The sequence below is a fragment of the Schistocerca gregaria genome, chromosome X (assembly GCF_023897955.1).
Source record: "Schistocerca gregaria isolate iqSchGreg1 chromosome X, iqSchGreg1.2, whole genome shotgun sequence".
Classification (NCBI taxonomy): Eukaryota; Metazoa; Arthropoda; class Insecta; order Orthoptera; family Acrididae; genus Schistocerca; species Schistocerca gregaria.
This window is the reverse complement of record NC_064931.1, coordinates 409179497-409196352: the sequence shown is the minus strand read 5'-3', so window position 1 is coordinate 409196352 and position 16856 is coordinate 409179497. Positions and strand designations below refer to the sequence as shown.

The following is a 16856-nucleotide window of genomic DNA, read 5'->3' as shown; positions in this document are numbered from 1 at the left end:
AATTACTGCAAACACAAAAGTTTTTGATACAAGTAAATTTTATCAGATTACATAATAGTAAAAGCAAAGTAGAGCTCCACATTCTGCTTAGATAGAGCACTTGAGAATATGCGACAGTCAGGTCATACTCTCCCTACGGCATGATTTGGTTGTGGTACGGAGTGGTGCGGGGTTGACACACCAGTCTTCCAGCCATTGTTGGCTTCCAGACAATGGAGCCATGACTTCCCATTCAAATAGCTTGTCAAATGGCAACACAATGGTGGGAGGACTAGAACAGATTGCACTCAGCAAGGAAAAAATCCCCAGCAGTATGTGGAATCATACCTAGGTCCTCTGTACAGTGGCCAGACAACCTGAACGCTGAACTACAGAGGCAGACGAGGAAAGAAAAAATGTGTCAGATTCATTACTGTAGTTTTATGTGAAAAAACTACTAGCCTGACTGTCACAACAACAATCATGCTAAACATGAATATCCTATTTGGTTTTAGAGACCTGAGTTAGCTCTAAATGCACACAACATAATGAACAAATTTTTACAACATACAAGCAATGTCAAACATTTACCAGAAAACCGCAACGAAAAATTTTAATTGAGCTGACACAAGTATAGTTTTTTTTGTGGATGTATTAATGGGAAACTAAATATCAACTAGACAATAAATTACAATGAAGTAAAGAAACAACACACACTGTAAAAATGCTCAATTTTATTTTCAAAATAGATTTTCAATCTATTAATTAATGAAAATTAGTACTGTCTGTACTACATGGTTTAAAATATTGTTTTGAACAATTTGTTTTTAATATAAAATTTATGCCAGTCACTACTTCTAAGAATTGTTCAGTTACTAAAATGAATTATAGCCAATTTTTACCAATTGGGGGAGTCCAATGATTCAAGTGGACACAAACATAGATAAATAAGAAGAAACAAAACCTAAAAAGAAAGAATATAAATGCTTAAATGTCATGGATGTTTCACTGTAATTCGTATAGTCAAAATCATTTACTTATAATACACACAACAGTTATGGAACACACATGCATCAAGATGCCATTAAAGTGAGAGCAAATTTGTTGAAGTCCCTCCTTGTTACCACTGTGCTAATATTAAAACTGCTATAGTCCATTAAATACAGCAACATAGAGTAACTACATATCAATATGAGATACAGCAAAGGTCAGTCTTAATATTTACTGGACATGGTCTACAGTAAACTCTGCAATGATTTGCAGAGGAAACAGGCTCGTAAATAGTGAGGCACAATGGATGTTGCAAAACTGGCAACTTACAGTTACTCAGAGATTCTTGATATTTTAATGAAATTTAATAATAAAAATAATAATCATTAAAAATATTTACAATGTTTTTACTTTCTTGAGAGATACTTAGGAATATTAGAAATAAATCTGCTGTCTAATTTACTGTTTCTCTATCACATTTGATTGGAAGAAATATTTATTTGGGGGGGGGGGGGGGGGGGGAGGGGGGGATTTTTTTAGAGAAGAACAAAGAAAGTGAAACAGGTGCTAGGTGGGTAATAGTTGCACCATTAAGAATAGCAACAACATCGACGTTATTTTGATGAAACTACAAACCACAATACTCCATAAAGCAGAAAATGCAGTAAAGAGGAAGGGAAAAGGGAAAATAGGTAAGAACTTAAAATCCAAGAGTGATGTCTCAATATTCTTAGAGAAAGGTAAAGTATTAAATTTTTGCTATTTCTTTCTTCAAAATTTTCATTAACATCAATTCACAAATCTATTTTCCTAGTAAATTACACCTAAAATTTTCTTGCACAAAAATTTGACTTCGAGAATTTATAGATTATGAGAGATTTTTGGGCAACAAATGAACCAAATTAGTATACAACAATGATTATATCTAGAATTTTTTCTAATTTTTTAGTTCCTTACATACCTGATAAGTGGCAGCAGTGGCATATAACTTGTTATGCTTAGAGCAAACATTGAATGTCGAAGTAACTGGATATTTAAGCCTTAATTTTTATCTGAATGCACAAAACATAAATATTAGAAAAAGACAGTGATAAGGCCTCAATAATGAAATGTTCACTTTACTGAGAGGTCAAAAATAATCAAGAACAAACAGTCCCATGCTTCAGATAATTTAACAAACTGGAATCATAATGACAATGCTGCCAGTCAATCTATTGCATTCTTTCATTACTGAAAATGGTTTACAAATTGAATTATAAAGATATTCTCTTGCACTCAATGTTTTTTTTAACTTATATTCTTAACAATATTACTAACAGTTGGTTCTGTCAATTTTAATTGAAATTAAAGTCCTTGCGCAATGTTTTGCCATTGCATTTTTAGTAATTACCTTTGGGGGGGGGGGGGGGCTGCTTCATTACACTTTTGTTTAAAGATGTGATAAGACGCTATTTTGTCGAAAGTCGACATGTTGAGAAACGTGGCTGTTGTACTATAAGGTTCATAATTTAAAAAAAAACAGCTACCAGCCACATGTATGGTTTATAAAGGTTTATTTTCTTCAGACCATGACTGGTTTCGGATTTTTCTTTACAACATGATTCAAGGAACACCTTGATGCCCTACATCTGAAAAACCTAAGCAAATCTGCTTTTGCCACCCATCTTGCACAAAACAATCATACAGTTGAGAATATAGAAAACAACCTGCAGATATTACACCTCAAAGACAAGGGTTTCACATTGAATCTCCTAGAGGAGATTGAGATTCATACACATAAAAACAGGTTCCCTGATCTCATTCTGAATGAACAGACAGAGTCAGTTAACACTCCCTTCCTAGATAACTTTGAAGAAGTCTTCACTTTTTTAAAATAAAGTAAGCCTAATATTCCATTAAAAACATTCAGTATACAGGCCCCAGAAACTGCTTATATGCCATTGAAAAATTGTATAATGAAAACATGTGCATTGCTTATCATGTCAAATATTAGAATTTATCTCCTACAATTGTAACAACTAATTAGTAAACACACAGTAATTCTGTACTACATATAATGTTTGTAATCTTATTTGTATGTAATTTCATTTTATTCCATTTTAGATTAATTTCATACACTAGCAAAGAGATATTTTCTTGCACCCATATCGACTATACAGCATCTGTAAGTTAACATCGTTATGACTGTAAGCTCTTTGCAAATATTGTTCTCGTTTGTAATATGAAGCTGGGCCACGTTTTGTAAACGTTATTCGTGTGTGCTGCGTGTGTAATTAAGATGATGAGGTTGAAAGTGACGCCCATTGACTGGAATAGCACTCACATAGTGCATACTGAAAAGTGTATTAAGCTTGCATTTGAAAACAAAAACGCACAAATATTTCGTCAGGCAGAGCTACACATGTAAGTACACTAACCTGCACGTTTACCAAGGTTAAAAAACTATCTCATGAGCAATTAGATACTGAAAAAGAAGTAAATCTTTTGTAAAAATACCATTACCGATATGACAACAAAAATATTTCTTTTCTTTCCCAGTGCAGCAAACCAATAACAAATACAAAACTAGGTCCAACTAAGAATGCTTGTAACTGCCATCTGAAGATGGATTTGTAAAGAAAAATCCGAAACCGGTCATGGTCTGAAGAAAATAAATCTTTATAAACCATACATGTGGCTGGTAGCTGTTTTTTATAAATTATAAACCTGATGTGATAAGAAGTTTAGAAGAAATGAAATGTTGCCAGAAAAAACTTCCTTTAACTTCGCCATCATGAAATCATACGATGATGATCACTTCTTTCACAAACAATGACGTTATATAACAGAAGGATGACTTTGTAAAATACCTATTCATAAGACATTTCACAGGCATTGTATCTATTAGAAAAAACCAGAGATTCCCACAGTGAAGACTGGTGTAAGCCATTCAGAAGCCATCATTTACATTGCATAAGCTTATTCTAGATGATCCTCTCAAACTTGCACATATAGACAAAATTTGAATGAACTTATAATACCAACAACTTGACACACCTAGAAAATATCCATAGTTATGAGTTACAACATGCTACATAAATGTAACATTTATCACAATATTGTTAGAACAGTTAATGGGGAGGCGGGCAGGGGGCAGAGGTGGTCACATAGCCCACCTGTTTCACAATTAGATAAAGCCTGATACAGTGGGCAGCATGGGTGATTAAAGTGTGTATATGTAAATAGTATGCTTCTAGAAGAACAAGAACAAATAAAAACACAATTTTTCCTTGTGTAAAATCTTATGAGTCACTAAATTTTGAATTCCTTCTTCTAAGTATTTGAAAGACAAGTTTAAAAATTTCTCAAAACCTTTTTCCTCATCCATTTGAAACGGAAGGGCTGACATTTATGTTAGGAAAGGCATTGGACTTCGGTAGTCCGTGCAGCTATAGTCACACAGCTAAGATCTCAGCTGACGCACAAATTTTAATTTATTGGTTCAGCTGCTATGTTTAGCAAAGATAAAGTTGAGACTATTATGTCTCCAGGAAAGTGTAATTCCCTTAGATATATAAGAAAGATCAGTATATTCAGCACACATTCAGTCCACATACAGAAAGAAAAACTGAGCACAAAGTTGGAATACATATCAAAGGAGAGTGAAACAATTCCAGCAATAACATGAAGAATAACAACATACTATCACGAAAAGAAGTAGACCCATAGACTACAATGATTGTCATATACAAACACTTAGTTGTCAATTTTTTTCCCTTATGCTTGCCATTTAATCTTACCTTACTGCAAAAAATTCAAATCACACTGTGAATATTTCATACACAAAAATGGACAAAAAATTATATATGTATGAAGGAGCTACATTTGGCCTTACTAAGACTCTGAACATAACACATTATGCTTCTATTAAGCCTAGTGGTGACTATGAAGCATCGCTAAAAAATTCAATGGAAAAGGAAAACTTTAAAAACCAAGACATGATCAATGATAGAAATTAGAACTTCCAACAGTCAGCATGACTCAGCAAAAATTTGGGTTAATCAAGCCAATCTCTTTCTGATCAAGAGTTGTGTAGGAATGATTCAGAAGTTGAAATGCATGATCAACAAAAGGCTTATTCAAAAATGGCACGATGGTGATGCATTATTATTTATCTAGATGAAGTTATTGAAAATACTTAGCTGAATGAAAAAAACATAGAATGGTATTTACGTTTTAGCACTTGGACAATATTATATTACAATTGCATTCTATCATCACATAATTTCATTGCACTTACCAAACATTAGAGTAAACGATATGAAGAACAGAAACAATAACAAAATGTAAGAGTCAGTTGGTAATACTGTTTTATACTGACATCATGAAAAATGACAATGGCATTAAGGAACACAAGATGTATACATTTCTAGATTGTCAAGAAATATAGTATAAGAGATTCAGATAACGTTAAACAGATAACCAACGTTGACAGCTGCAAGCATTCAATCATCGGAAGAAAATAGGACTAACCAACAAGTTCTTCATATAAAGCACAGAGGAAGACTCAGTAAGACCAAAAAGACATATTTAAATTGAACACAAGAATGCAGAAAATAGAATGAAATAGAGAAGGAGCAGAATAAAAATATAACACTGGATGCTGCAGGTGTCTGAAATTCAGATAGATACAGACCTAAGAATGCTAAGACAATAGTTTTTATAGTTTCAGTAGTTCCCACAAACACACTATTTCTTGCATATCATGTGGTCTTCTTATTTCTGTTATGAATTATCACATTGCTAGAGAAAATTAAAAGATGCATTTAAAAACGATAGATAATAAACACTATGAAACACAAAATAACCACTAAATTTTCCGCAGCAACTGATTACAGTATTTATGAAAAGTATACAGCAATAGAACCCAAAAGTACTAACATATTTTAGCATGAAAATAAGTCAAGAGAATTTTAAACTGACACATGCAAAAATTAAAAATCTCACAGACATAGCTTGGAATGATTCCCAAAAATCACAAAAAGTATTTAGTTTAGTAGCAGCTTTTCATATGATTAAAAATACCTTTTTCTGTAAATACTGATAATTACACACAGTCATAATTTAAAAAGAAACAAAATATCATCACACTAAACCGACTATACAGAAAATACTGAATGTCAGGAACACTGTGTAGCTACAACATAATGTCTTTAAAGACGTAAATACACAACCCACAAGTAACACATAACATGTATCAACAAAATTGAATATAATTCTCTCCCTAAATATTATGGCAGCACTTGGTAAGCAGCTAATGTCTGATTTTTCAAGCCCTGTCTTGACAAGACTGAGCATAATGTTCAACAAACAGTTATGAAATCATCACAGTTAAAATAAGCATTCTATGGAATAAAATTTTTTTCCTTAGGTCAATTGAATGACTTCAACAGCTAAAATATGTTTGCTACAGCCATGATAAAGAATTGACAAAATCAGATTAAAAATAATTATAAGATTCACACTGATTGGTCAACATAAAATTTATATTTAAAGATTCATGTAATACTATATAATATATTAATTCTTTCTTATAAAATAATATTTGAATACAACCCATTTTGACACCAAAATTCTTTGGTTTCTATGTGGTTGAAATACTTTGGAGATTTTATAAGACAACTAAGAAAAAACATAAATGTAAGATGTGAGTAGTTACAGACTACTCAGCTGTCTCTACGAATCAACATAATTTAACAACGTATCATTAGTAGCCATATCAAGACATACTTTCTTATATCTACTTTTTGGTTCACGCTTTCTTGTGATGCAATGAAGAAATGTCTTCATCCACTTCTTGTCTGCCACACAGGTCTAAAAAAGAAAAAATAATAATAATAATAATAATAATAATAATAATAATAATAATAATAATAATAATAATAAATCCTACACGGATTAAATATGTTGCACCACAAAACAAATTCTAAATAATTAATACTCTTAATACTCTTTACTTCACTATGAATACTTCTACAGTAGCAACTACAATAAAATGTTATAAATGTGTTTTACAGGAACTGCTACCTGTCACAGATTCTTCATTAACTTACATTATTTTAGTATTGCGGCATGTTTGCTGTCAAATTTTATTCTATGTGCTTGCAATAGCACTCTAAATGAGCTTCATTTTTCATATTGCAATACACATGGAAACACCATGAGAAATGTATGACTGAACCTACATGCAGATACTAGCCAAGCCTACAGGTTGCACTGTAGTATCTGGCCATGAATGTCATCTGTGCAATGTCCTCAATTCAACTGCAAGTGTCAGACATGGTCAGAACAGCATTCTCTGTAGTTATGAGTGCATTATGTCACCGTTAAGTGAATTTGAGCTAGGGAAAATTGTTGGTGCTCATATGGTGGGTGCTTCCGTAACCAAGGTAGCTGAAGTGTTTTGTATTTCAAGAGACACCATATCGAAGAGTTATACCGCATACAGGGAAACTGGAAAATCATCATCCACTAAGTCACAATGCAGATGGAAGTGTGAGTTGGGTGATCGTGATGACAGATAGTATTGAAGAGAATTGTGATGAATACTGTGAGGACAACAGCGGCAAAAGTCACTGCAGAAGTGAATGTTGTACTCACGAACCTTGTCAGCACCAAAACAATACAACAGGAACACTGTAAGCAGGGAATTGCAGAGTGAGCTGTAATTCCAAAATCACTTATCAGGTATCAAATGCTTTTAACAGGAAAATGTGGTGCATTAGGTGATGAAAACTCAACTATTGCAAGTATAAGCTGGTACGAGTGGGCTTATAGTAAGCTGAATGCCCCAGAGAGCCATCATTCTTTCATTTTACTAAGCAAAGAAGGGAAGTCAGACAACCATGTTTCTCTATTTACATAATGAACTGAACGTTCTTATAAAGGAGTTGATATGATGTAAAAACTCCATTAATGTATCTTCTCCTTGTGGCCACACTATGATACTTTCATCTACGCATGCTGACTCCAGCGCTCCTCCTTCAAAGCGCTCCGTAGACAGAAGAATGATGGCTCTCTGGAGAGTTCACATTATTGCAAGCCCTATCATACAGACTTTAATTTGAAAATTCACCCACTGGAAATTATGAGTGTGCTTAAAACACTGGTACACACAACTTACATAGCCTTGGATATGGATAGTTTGCTTGAAAAGCTTGCCCATCTAAAGACAATGGATATTCTAGCCACTAGATTTACGAGGGACTGTCACTTAAGGGCAAAAACTAGGAACTGGATAAAGAGAATAGCACACCAGTAAAATCCCTAGCTTTACTTCGATTCGCTGGAAATATTTCACTTAAGATAGTCAGAATCCTCCAGGAAATTTCAGGTTAAAGTGGTTTTCCACCCACACACTAACATTTCAGACCTTCAGGGATCAGTGAAGTATGATTTGTTATTGGGGAGAGGGGAGGGGGGAGGGGGGAGAGAGAGAGAGAGAGAGAGAGAGAGAGGGGAGGGGGGGGGGGAGAGAGAGAGAGAGAGAGAGAGAGAGAGAGAGAGAGAGAGAGAGAGAGAGAGAGAGAGAGAGAGAGAATGATATTTGTGAGGAATACCACTATTTCCATATTTTACTGTACTCTTTTCCCAGAACAGATAAAATAAGGGGTGCTTATCTAATGATTTTGAATAAATTTAATTATTTTACTTTGCTCTACTGCTATTTTTGTGCCTCAATGTAATGCTATAATTGTAAATACTAATACTTATCAGTTGACAGCCATTTATGAACCTGTGCCACATATCAAAACAGTGTATTAGAAAACTACTAAAGTGACACACATTTTTATTTTCCTTATCACAGCATTTAATACTGTGAGACTGAGCAAGACATATTTCTCTGTTAAGTACAACTGTTTAGCCACTATATAGGACACCTTCAAATCTTTCCCCCTCATTTATTTTGCACTTAAAATATGAATGCATTCAACATTACTTCACACAAAATTACTCTATTCACAGTTCAGTTATGCATTTTTATTAAACAGCTTCTATAGAAAAAAAATTACATCCATACAAAACACAAATTAAATGACGTAAAAGCTTCTTACCTCCACAAGGAATGCTAAGATCATGTGAACTGCAGAAAATCCCAGTAGATATAATCTATACATCTGCTGACCTTCAACATCTGAAAGTGATTCCACTTCAAAAAACTCTGCCACTGGTTTTAAGGGATACACTAACAACCATGCAGTAAAACTGCCAAGTGTTATGAGTAATGTTGTTAACAGACCTAAACAAGAACAGTAAGTGATAATTCTTGTCAGAAAAACAAATATCAAAATTATAAATGGTATATAGTTATCTGTAACAAGAATATGAAACTCTAACATAGACAAAATAGTCCTATATAGCCATTCAAAGAGAAAATAAATCTTGCACAAGAGCAGCCCAATAAGAGAGAGTAATTTATAGGGAGAACTGTAACAAGATACAACTCAACTGTGATAAATGTTATATTTTGAAGAGATGCCCATTCTCATTCTGTTTAATAATTCAAAATTTCATGACATATACAAATGATAATCTGCTTACTACAGAGATGATAAATTTTTAACATTTTAATATGACACATACGTCATCTGGTACAGATGGGCACAGTATACACCATGGCTCATAAGCTGTATGCCTGAATACTGGTCTGACAAGTAAATACATTTGAAGTGCAGCTTATGGTGTATAACAAGATGTTCATTATCAAATGTAATAGATGTGCCTAGCATGACTTTTGTATTATCCACACTTTGGTTGGTCATCTACACGTGATTGTATTAAGTAAGAATGGTTAGGAGGCTGAAAATAGCAAATAAGCTGTGTGTGGCTAGCTGTGTTATAGAGATGCTTAGTAAATTCTAATTAAGGACCCTAAAACAAAGGAACACCATGGCACATGAAAGACTACTTTTACTAAGCAAGATGGTGCAATGCTCAAGACAGAAGTCTTACATTAAGGAGTAGTGTGGTTTCAATGCCTGCCTAATTTTCTAGATTACATTCTCTTTATGGTTTCTTCAACAATCAATTTCTTCCTGAGGTAGAGATTTCTCCCCTCATTCTTGTCAAACTGGGCTACTGATTCATTTGTAATGACTATGTTATTGACAATATCCAAAAGTTAAGCTTAAGCATGAAAGGAGGAAAATGGAAAGAGAAACATAAGTAAATCAGTGTCAATGATCCAGCTCCGCTCACAAAATGGGCATGTGTCTATTTGTATTAAAGAAGAGTGCTCCGAACGTGAAATATGCATGACTCAGAGAGAATTAAAGCAGTACATGGTGCCTCAGTTGTGTTTATACTTTCGTTGTAAGTGAAGTGTAGCCATTTAGTATAACTGGCTGTATAATGCCACAAACAATGTCTTTTAAACTCTGTTATTCAGGTCGGAATTCTCAGGTGCCTTGATGCTGGTCCAACAGACACCATAATCTCCGAGTATTGAATGTGCTGAGGAGTGTAATTTCAAGAAAGTGTTTATTATAGGCAGTACAAAGTTGAAGGCAGTACTAAGTTGACTAAGAGTAATCACTCCACAACTGGACAGATGTCTAGCCTTACCTGTGTGGAAAAGTAGAAGGATGTTTGCAAAACAATTTTTCATTAACCTCCAAGCATCTAAAGGTGTATTTCTCACAAATTGTGTATCCAAGGCTCTCAGAAACTGGCTAGAATGCCTAAAATACAGTTCATGGCAGGACAGAAATAGACTTCTTTATTGTGAACTTTTCAGAACTGAGATAGAACTATGACAATAGAGGTATGTTCTCTTTATAAATGAATCCAACTGCAACTGGAAGAATGATGCTCGTCAAGCATCTAACTAGGAGGGAAAATGACACCCAGTAAAATCACAATAATATCAAGCAAAGATCAGTTTATTGGGGTAGGGATGGTGGTGTCTTGGTGTCAAGAGACTTCACAGTGAATGGATCTGCAGTGTGTCACATCTCTGCTTGTGGTTGACAAATACTATCCATCCACACTGAGCTGCTGAAGTGAATGAATTTCTCAGGGTGAAGTTATCCTCATATAGACTGGCTGACAAAGATTCTGAATCTTGTCTGGAGTGCTCTGGGATGGTGAAATAGCAGGCAGTTTCCTGTCATCAAGGGCTCTCCCAGACATTCACAAGCTCCTGATCAGGAATGGGAGGGATTGCCAATACTCTTGAGCCACCTCTGAGAAAATTCACTCATTACCAAGGATGTGGGAAGGTAGGAATAAATATATCCTCTATTAATTGTTTTGTTGTCATGACAAGGGCTTTCCAGTTTCCCCCTTGCACTAATTACAAGTTTTGGAAACTGCTGTATGACAAACGCCATATCATTAAGCTTTATGTTTCTTTGTAACACACCTGACATCCTTTACAGGAGACAACTTCATTTCCTAGTTATACACCACTTCTAGTCATTAGTCTATGTACTGAATATTACGTGCAATAAGAAAAATAATGAAATTCTGAAATACACCAATCTATATGCCACTAACATGTTCTTAGAGTGCCACAGAATAGTTTACACACCAGGTGTTCCAGATTCAAACTCAAGGAAGGAGATGTTTGTGAAGAAAATACTGTTGATGGATTGCACAGTTTATATAATCACAAAATGGGAACTCATATTACTGATAATGGATATTGGTGATAAAAGTAATACAGGAGTTTAAAGGCAACCATTTCTACCATGCAATATTATAAATGTAATAAGAGGAGCAATGAATGCTACTGATATCAAGTATCCTCTATCAAGAGTGGTATGTTACATTCTGGTCTGTAAATGAAGTTGCAAAAATATGAAATGTGGAGGCACTCTATGAAGACTGCCAGATGACATATTATGACAGCCTTCCAAGAGTTGTTTACACTACAGTTGAAAGTCATTATCATAACCCTATTCATGGGAGCATATGATTACATTTATGACAGCTTTACTTACAAGTTGAGTCAGATATTTATAACTATTTAAATGCAAATAAGATTATATTTATGTTTTAGGTAAATTTTGGAGCATATTTACACCAAATAACAAATAATTTCAGTAACTTCCTTACAGAAGATCATCAACTGACAAATTTAAAAATTCTAATTGTGATTAACTAGTTTGTAAAGAGAGACTTTGTTGTATGATCCACACACTATCACGGCTGTGAGAGTATATGATATGTTTATGAATTTTTGTGAGGGAGTGCAAAATGCGGAAGAGGAGAGAGGCAGCTTCTCCACTAATAGTGAGGTCATTACAGATGGAGAACTAATTCATCCTGACAAGAATAAGGGAAGGAAATGGCCATGGTCTTGCCATCATCCAGCCACTTGCCAGCACTGATTTATGAACATATCAGTCAGCACCTCAATGTTATAACTTTATACAAACTGAACTTCCACCGATCATCCTGCATTGTATCACTGCAAGATTTATATAGATTCGAGACAGAAACCAATTGTATATTTGAAATTAAGATAAGTCATTTCTCTGTACCTAAATAAACAGTGCACTTAATAATGCTGCCTAAGTAAATCAATCAACAAGTATAACTCACTCACTCACTCACTCACTCACTCACTCACTCGACAGCAGACATCTGTGAAACTAATTTCTTGTTCTGATATTTTTGCAATCCATTCATCAAAACAAGCATGTGAAAATCTCAAAAGAAATAATAAGGCATAATGAACAAGGCAGTTTATGTAGCTTGCAGTAACTTACAGATTGAGGTGCAAAAATGAAGTACTGCATTTTTGGCATGCAAGTCACATCCATCAATGCAATGGCACATCTATCAAAAATATATTTTGTTATTAGCACAGTGTGCCCTTAAATTGAGTGCTAGTTTCTGTACTTGTTCATTTGAATTGTCCATGGAGATTCTTTTGCACAAAGCACACAAAACAGCAAGATTTTAAGACAGAATAAAGAGCTGCATTTGGCATAATTTTCTGTCACTTAACACCACTGAACACCAATACAAATAACCAGAGAACACAAAGGCAAAATTATACAATACTGGAAAGTTCTGGGTAGGGTGGTATCTACTCACTGTATTATTGAGCTAATGACAGGCACATTGTCCTAACACTTAGGGAGATTTGAATTTTGTTTATGTGCTTGTCAATCACTCAGTGCATCAATTGGTTACCTTCAGTCTTCCCATTATTTATATATACCATAATAAACATGAACTGAGCCTTTAAAACTTACAGTTAGTGTAAAATGGTGTACGATGTGGACGGCCTTTTGAAAATAATGCTGCAAGTACTAAGTACTGAAAACAACTTGTACAGAATACTGTTGTATTTTCCCAAGACAAAATATGCTCCCCCGGTGTTGCAGGATCAATAGGCACAAACCTGCAGAAAAATAATGCAAATTAATTACAGGAAAAGCTATTTGCAGAAAATTTATAGAAGATTACTTCCATTTCAATTTGAAAAATAAGAATAAAAACAACACACAAAAAATATGCACATTTAAAAGATGCAATGCAGACTGTGGTGTCTAGACCAAACATACTTAAAAATAAGCCTTGTTTTCCAAGTTATTTAGAATGGCAGATCCAGCCTTACAAATTCATTGATCTACAATCTTTGTTCAAGAAAGACTGCCATGAAGAAAAGAGGAAAAAACAGAAACCAAAATAGTAACATTTATGTTTTTATTGTGAAATATTAATATTGTGGATCTCATTCTGTTGTTCCAGATCTGATGACCCTGTTTGAACCATCTTGTATAGCTTAAAATGAAGCAGACTGCCTTGCATGACAAGGAGATCCAAACTGAATTCGTGAGCTGTTTCAACAACAATTGGTCTCTTACATCTACCACCCTGAATGTGGTTTATGGCAATTTTCCACACTGGTAAAGTAAAATGTTACTTTGTTTCCCACTTCAAACTCAAAAGCAGAATATTAACAACACAAATGTACACAGCACAATGTTTATCTAAATCAGTAACTAAAGTTTGAGGTGACTGGAAAGGCATCATGTTGCAAATATACATTTTTGTATGTGGAGGTCCAAATCAAGATCACCTCTTTGCCTTGTAAGTTAGTGCACTGTATGTTAAGCTGTACAAGCACGTAATCTTTAGTGACACATCAGTGACATATATTTAAAATTGCAATTGATCTACAAGAGTGTACTGCAAATATCATCCTACTTTACAGCAGCGCAGCTTGACTCCATTCATGAAAATTAATTTGAAAAAGGTTATAGATTTCAAATTTTTCTAAGAGTGTCTCTCTATTATTTGACTAATCATTACATATAACAAGTAAAAAAAGTGACTACTTGTAATATACAATGGTGAATGATAACCTCACATGCCTACCATATTACACTAACCCCATCTGACTTTCACATACAGCTTAATATCATACCTAAATATGTAGGCTCCATCTGCCAGACTCTGGCGTGTGCGCGAACGCACGCGCGCGCGCGTGTGCGCGAACGCGCGCGTGCGTGTGCGCGAACGCGCGCGTGCGTGTGCGCGAACGCGCGCGTGTGTGTGTGCGCGAACGCGCGCGTGTGCGCGCGAACGCGCGCGTGCGCGAGCGCGCGTGTGCGCGTGCGCGCGTGTGTGCGTGCGCGCGTGTGCGCGTGCGCGCGTGTGTGCGTGCGCGCGTGTGCGCGTGCGCGCGTGTGTGCGTGCGCGCGTGTGTGCGTGCGCGCGTGTGTGCGTGCGCGCGTGTGTGCGTGCGCTGGGGTCCCCCTGTTTTCTTGGGAGAAATTACGGGAGAGAGTAGTGTTCACTTGGACTTTAAATGTGCGCTCTGTCATAAATTCATGAAGAAAAAGGGGGCAGCCGACCTGGAAAGCCCCAAGAGAACAGTGTGCGCAGAATGCCTGTCCTCCAACAGGTATTGTATGCTCTCTCCAGATCAAAAATATTGCTACCGTTTGGTGTTTCCTGAGAAAATTGTTCATAATACACTCCTGGAAATTGATATAAGAACACCGTGAATTCATTGTCCCAGGAAGGGGAAACTTTATTGACACATTCCTGGGGTCAGATACATCACACTGACAGAACCACAGGCACATAGACACAGGCAACAGAGCATGCACAATGTCGGCACTAGTACAGTATATATCCACCTTTCGCAGCAATGCAGGCTGCTATTCTCCCATGGAGAGGATCGTAGAGATGCTGGATGTAGTCCTGTGGAACGGCTTGCCATGCCATTTCCACCTGGCGCCTCAGTTGGACCAGCGTTCGTGCTAGACGTGCACACCGCGTGAGACGACGCTTCATCCAGTCCCAAATATGCTCAATGGGGGACAGATCCGGAGATCTTGCTGGCCAGGGTAGTTGACTTACACCTTCTAGAGCACGGTGGCACAGGATACATGCGGACATGCATTGTCCTGTTGGAACAGCAAGTTCCCTTGCCGGTCTAGGAATGGTAGAACGATGGGTTCGATGACGGTTTGGATGTACTGTGCACTATTCAGTGTCCCCTCGACTATCACCAGAGGTGTATGGCCAGTGTAGGAGATCGCTCCCCACACCATGATGCCGGGGGTTGGCCCTGTGTGCCTCGGTCGTATGCAGTCCTGATTGTGGCGCTCACCTGCACGGTGCCAAACACGCATACGAAAATCATTGGCACCAAGGCAGAAGCGACTCTCATCGCTGAAGACGACAAGTCTCCATTCGTCCCTCCATTCACGCCTGTCGCGACACCACTGGAGGCGGGCTGCACGATGTTGGGGCGTGAGCGGAAGACGGCCTAACGGTGTGCGGGACCGTAGCCCAGCTTCATGGAGACGGTTGCGAATGGTCCTCGCCGATACCCCAGGAGCAACAGTGTCCCTAATTTGCTGGGAAGTGGCGGTGCGGTCCCCTACGGCACTGCGTAGGACCCGGTCTTGGCGTGCATCCGTGCGTCGCTGCAGTCCGGTCCCAGGTCGATGGGCACGTGCACTTTCCGCCGACCACTGGCGACAACATCGATGTACTGTGGAGACCTCACGCCCCACGTGTTGAGCAATTCGGCGGTACGTCCACCCGGCCTCCCGCATGCCCACTATACGCCCTCGCTCAAAGTCTGTCAACTGCACATACGGTTCACGTCCACGCTGTCGCGGCATGCTACCAGTGTTAAAGAATGCGATGGAGCTCCGTATGCCACAGCAAACTGGCTGACACTGACGGCGGCGGTGCACAAATGCTGCGCAGCTAGCGCCATTCGACGGCCAACACCGTGGTTCCTGGTGTGTCCGCTGTGCCATGCGTGTGATCATTGCTTGTACAGCCCTCTCGTAGTGTCCGGAGCAAGTATGGTGGGTCTGACACACCGGTGTCAATGTGTTCTTTTTTCCATTTCCAGGAGTGTATATGTGGAGAGAGCAACAAGATGATCAACTGCAGAACAATGCTTTCGGAAAGCGCATTGAGGCAGGTGTTAAGAGACTTTGGGACTCCAGCCACCAGGCTAAGCGGCAATACACCATACGCTCCAAAACCTTACATACACTACTCTTGAGAGAAATGGGGTGATAGCTAGAGGGGAGATGTTTGTCCTGTCCAGGTTTCAGAACAGGAGCGACAATAGTTTCCCGCCATCTTCTGGGAAAGTACTGTCAGTCCAAATTTTGATTATAAAGGTGGAGGAGGTAGCACAGACTATGGTACGATAAATGCAGCAACGTCTGGATGTGGATACCATCCGGTCTTGGGGTGGAAGAGCGAGAAGAAGTGTGTGCATGTTGGAGTTCCTGCATGGAGAAAGCCGTATTATAGCTTTCGCAATTTTGAGAGGAGAAAGCTGTTGGGTAGTTTGAAGAGCTCGAAATCTCAGCAAAGTGTTGATCCAATGAGTTAGAAATTGCGACAGGGTG

The 16856-nt window shown here is 37.4% G+C and overlaps 1 protein-coding gene across 2 annotated transcripts in view; it reads right to left on the bottom strand.

Moving 5' to 3' along the window:
- Nucleotides 1-971: 971 nt before the first annotated feature.
- The window catches only part of LOC126298720 (polyamine-transporting ATPase 13A3-like), a 218197-nt gene continuing 202312 nt past the window's right edge, over nucleotides 972-16856 (bottom strand). For both annotated transcript variants that reach the window (XM_049990147.1, XM_049990146.1), the window contains 3 exons: nucleotides 13215-13363; nucleotides 9063-9247; nucleotides 972-6822 (listed from right to left, as the gene is read on the bottom strand). In XM_049990147.1, coding sequence (XP_049846104.1) covers nucleotides 6685-6822; nucleotides 9063-9247; nucleotides 13215-13363 — 472 coding nt within the window. In that variant the 3' untranslated portion in view covers nucleotides 972-6684. The remainder of the gene's footprint in view (nucleotides 6823-9062; nucleotides 9248-13214; nucleotides 13364-16856) is intronic.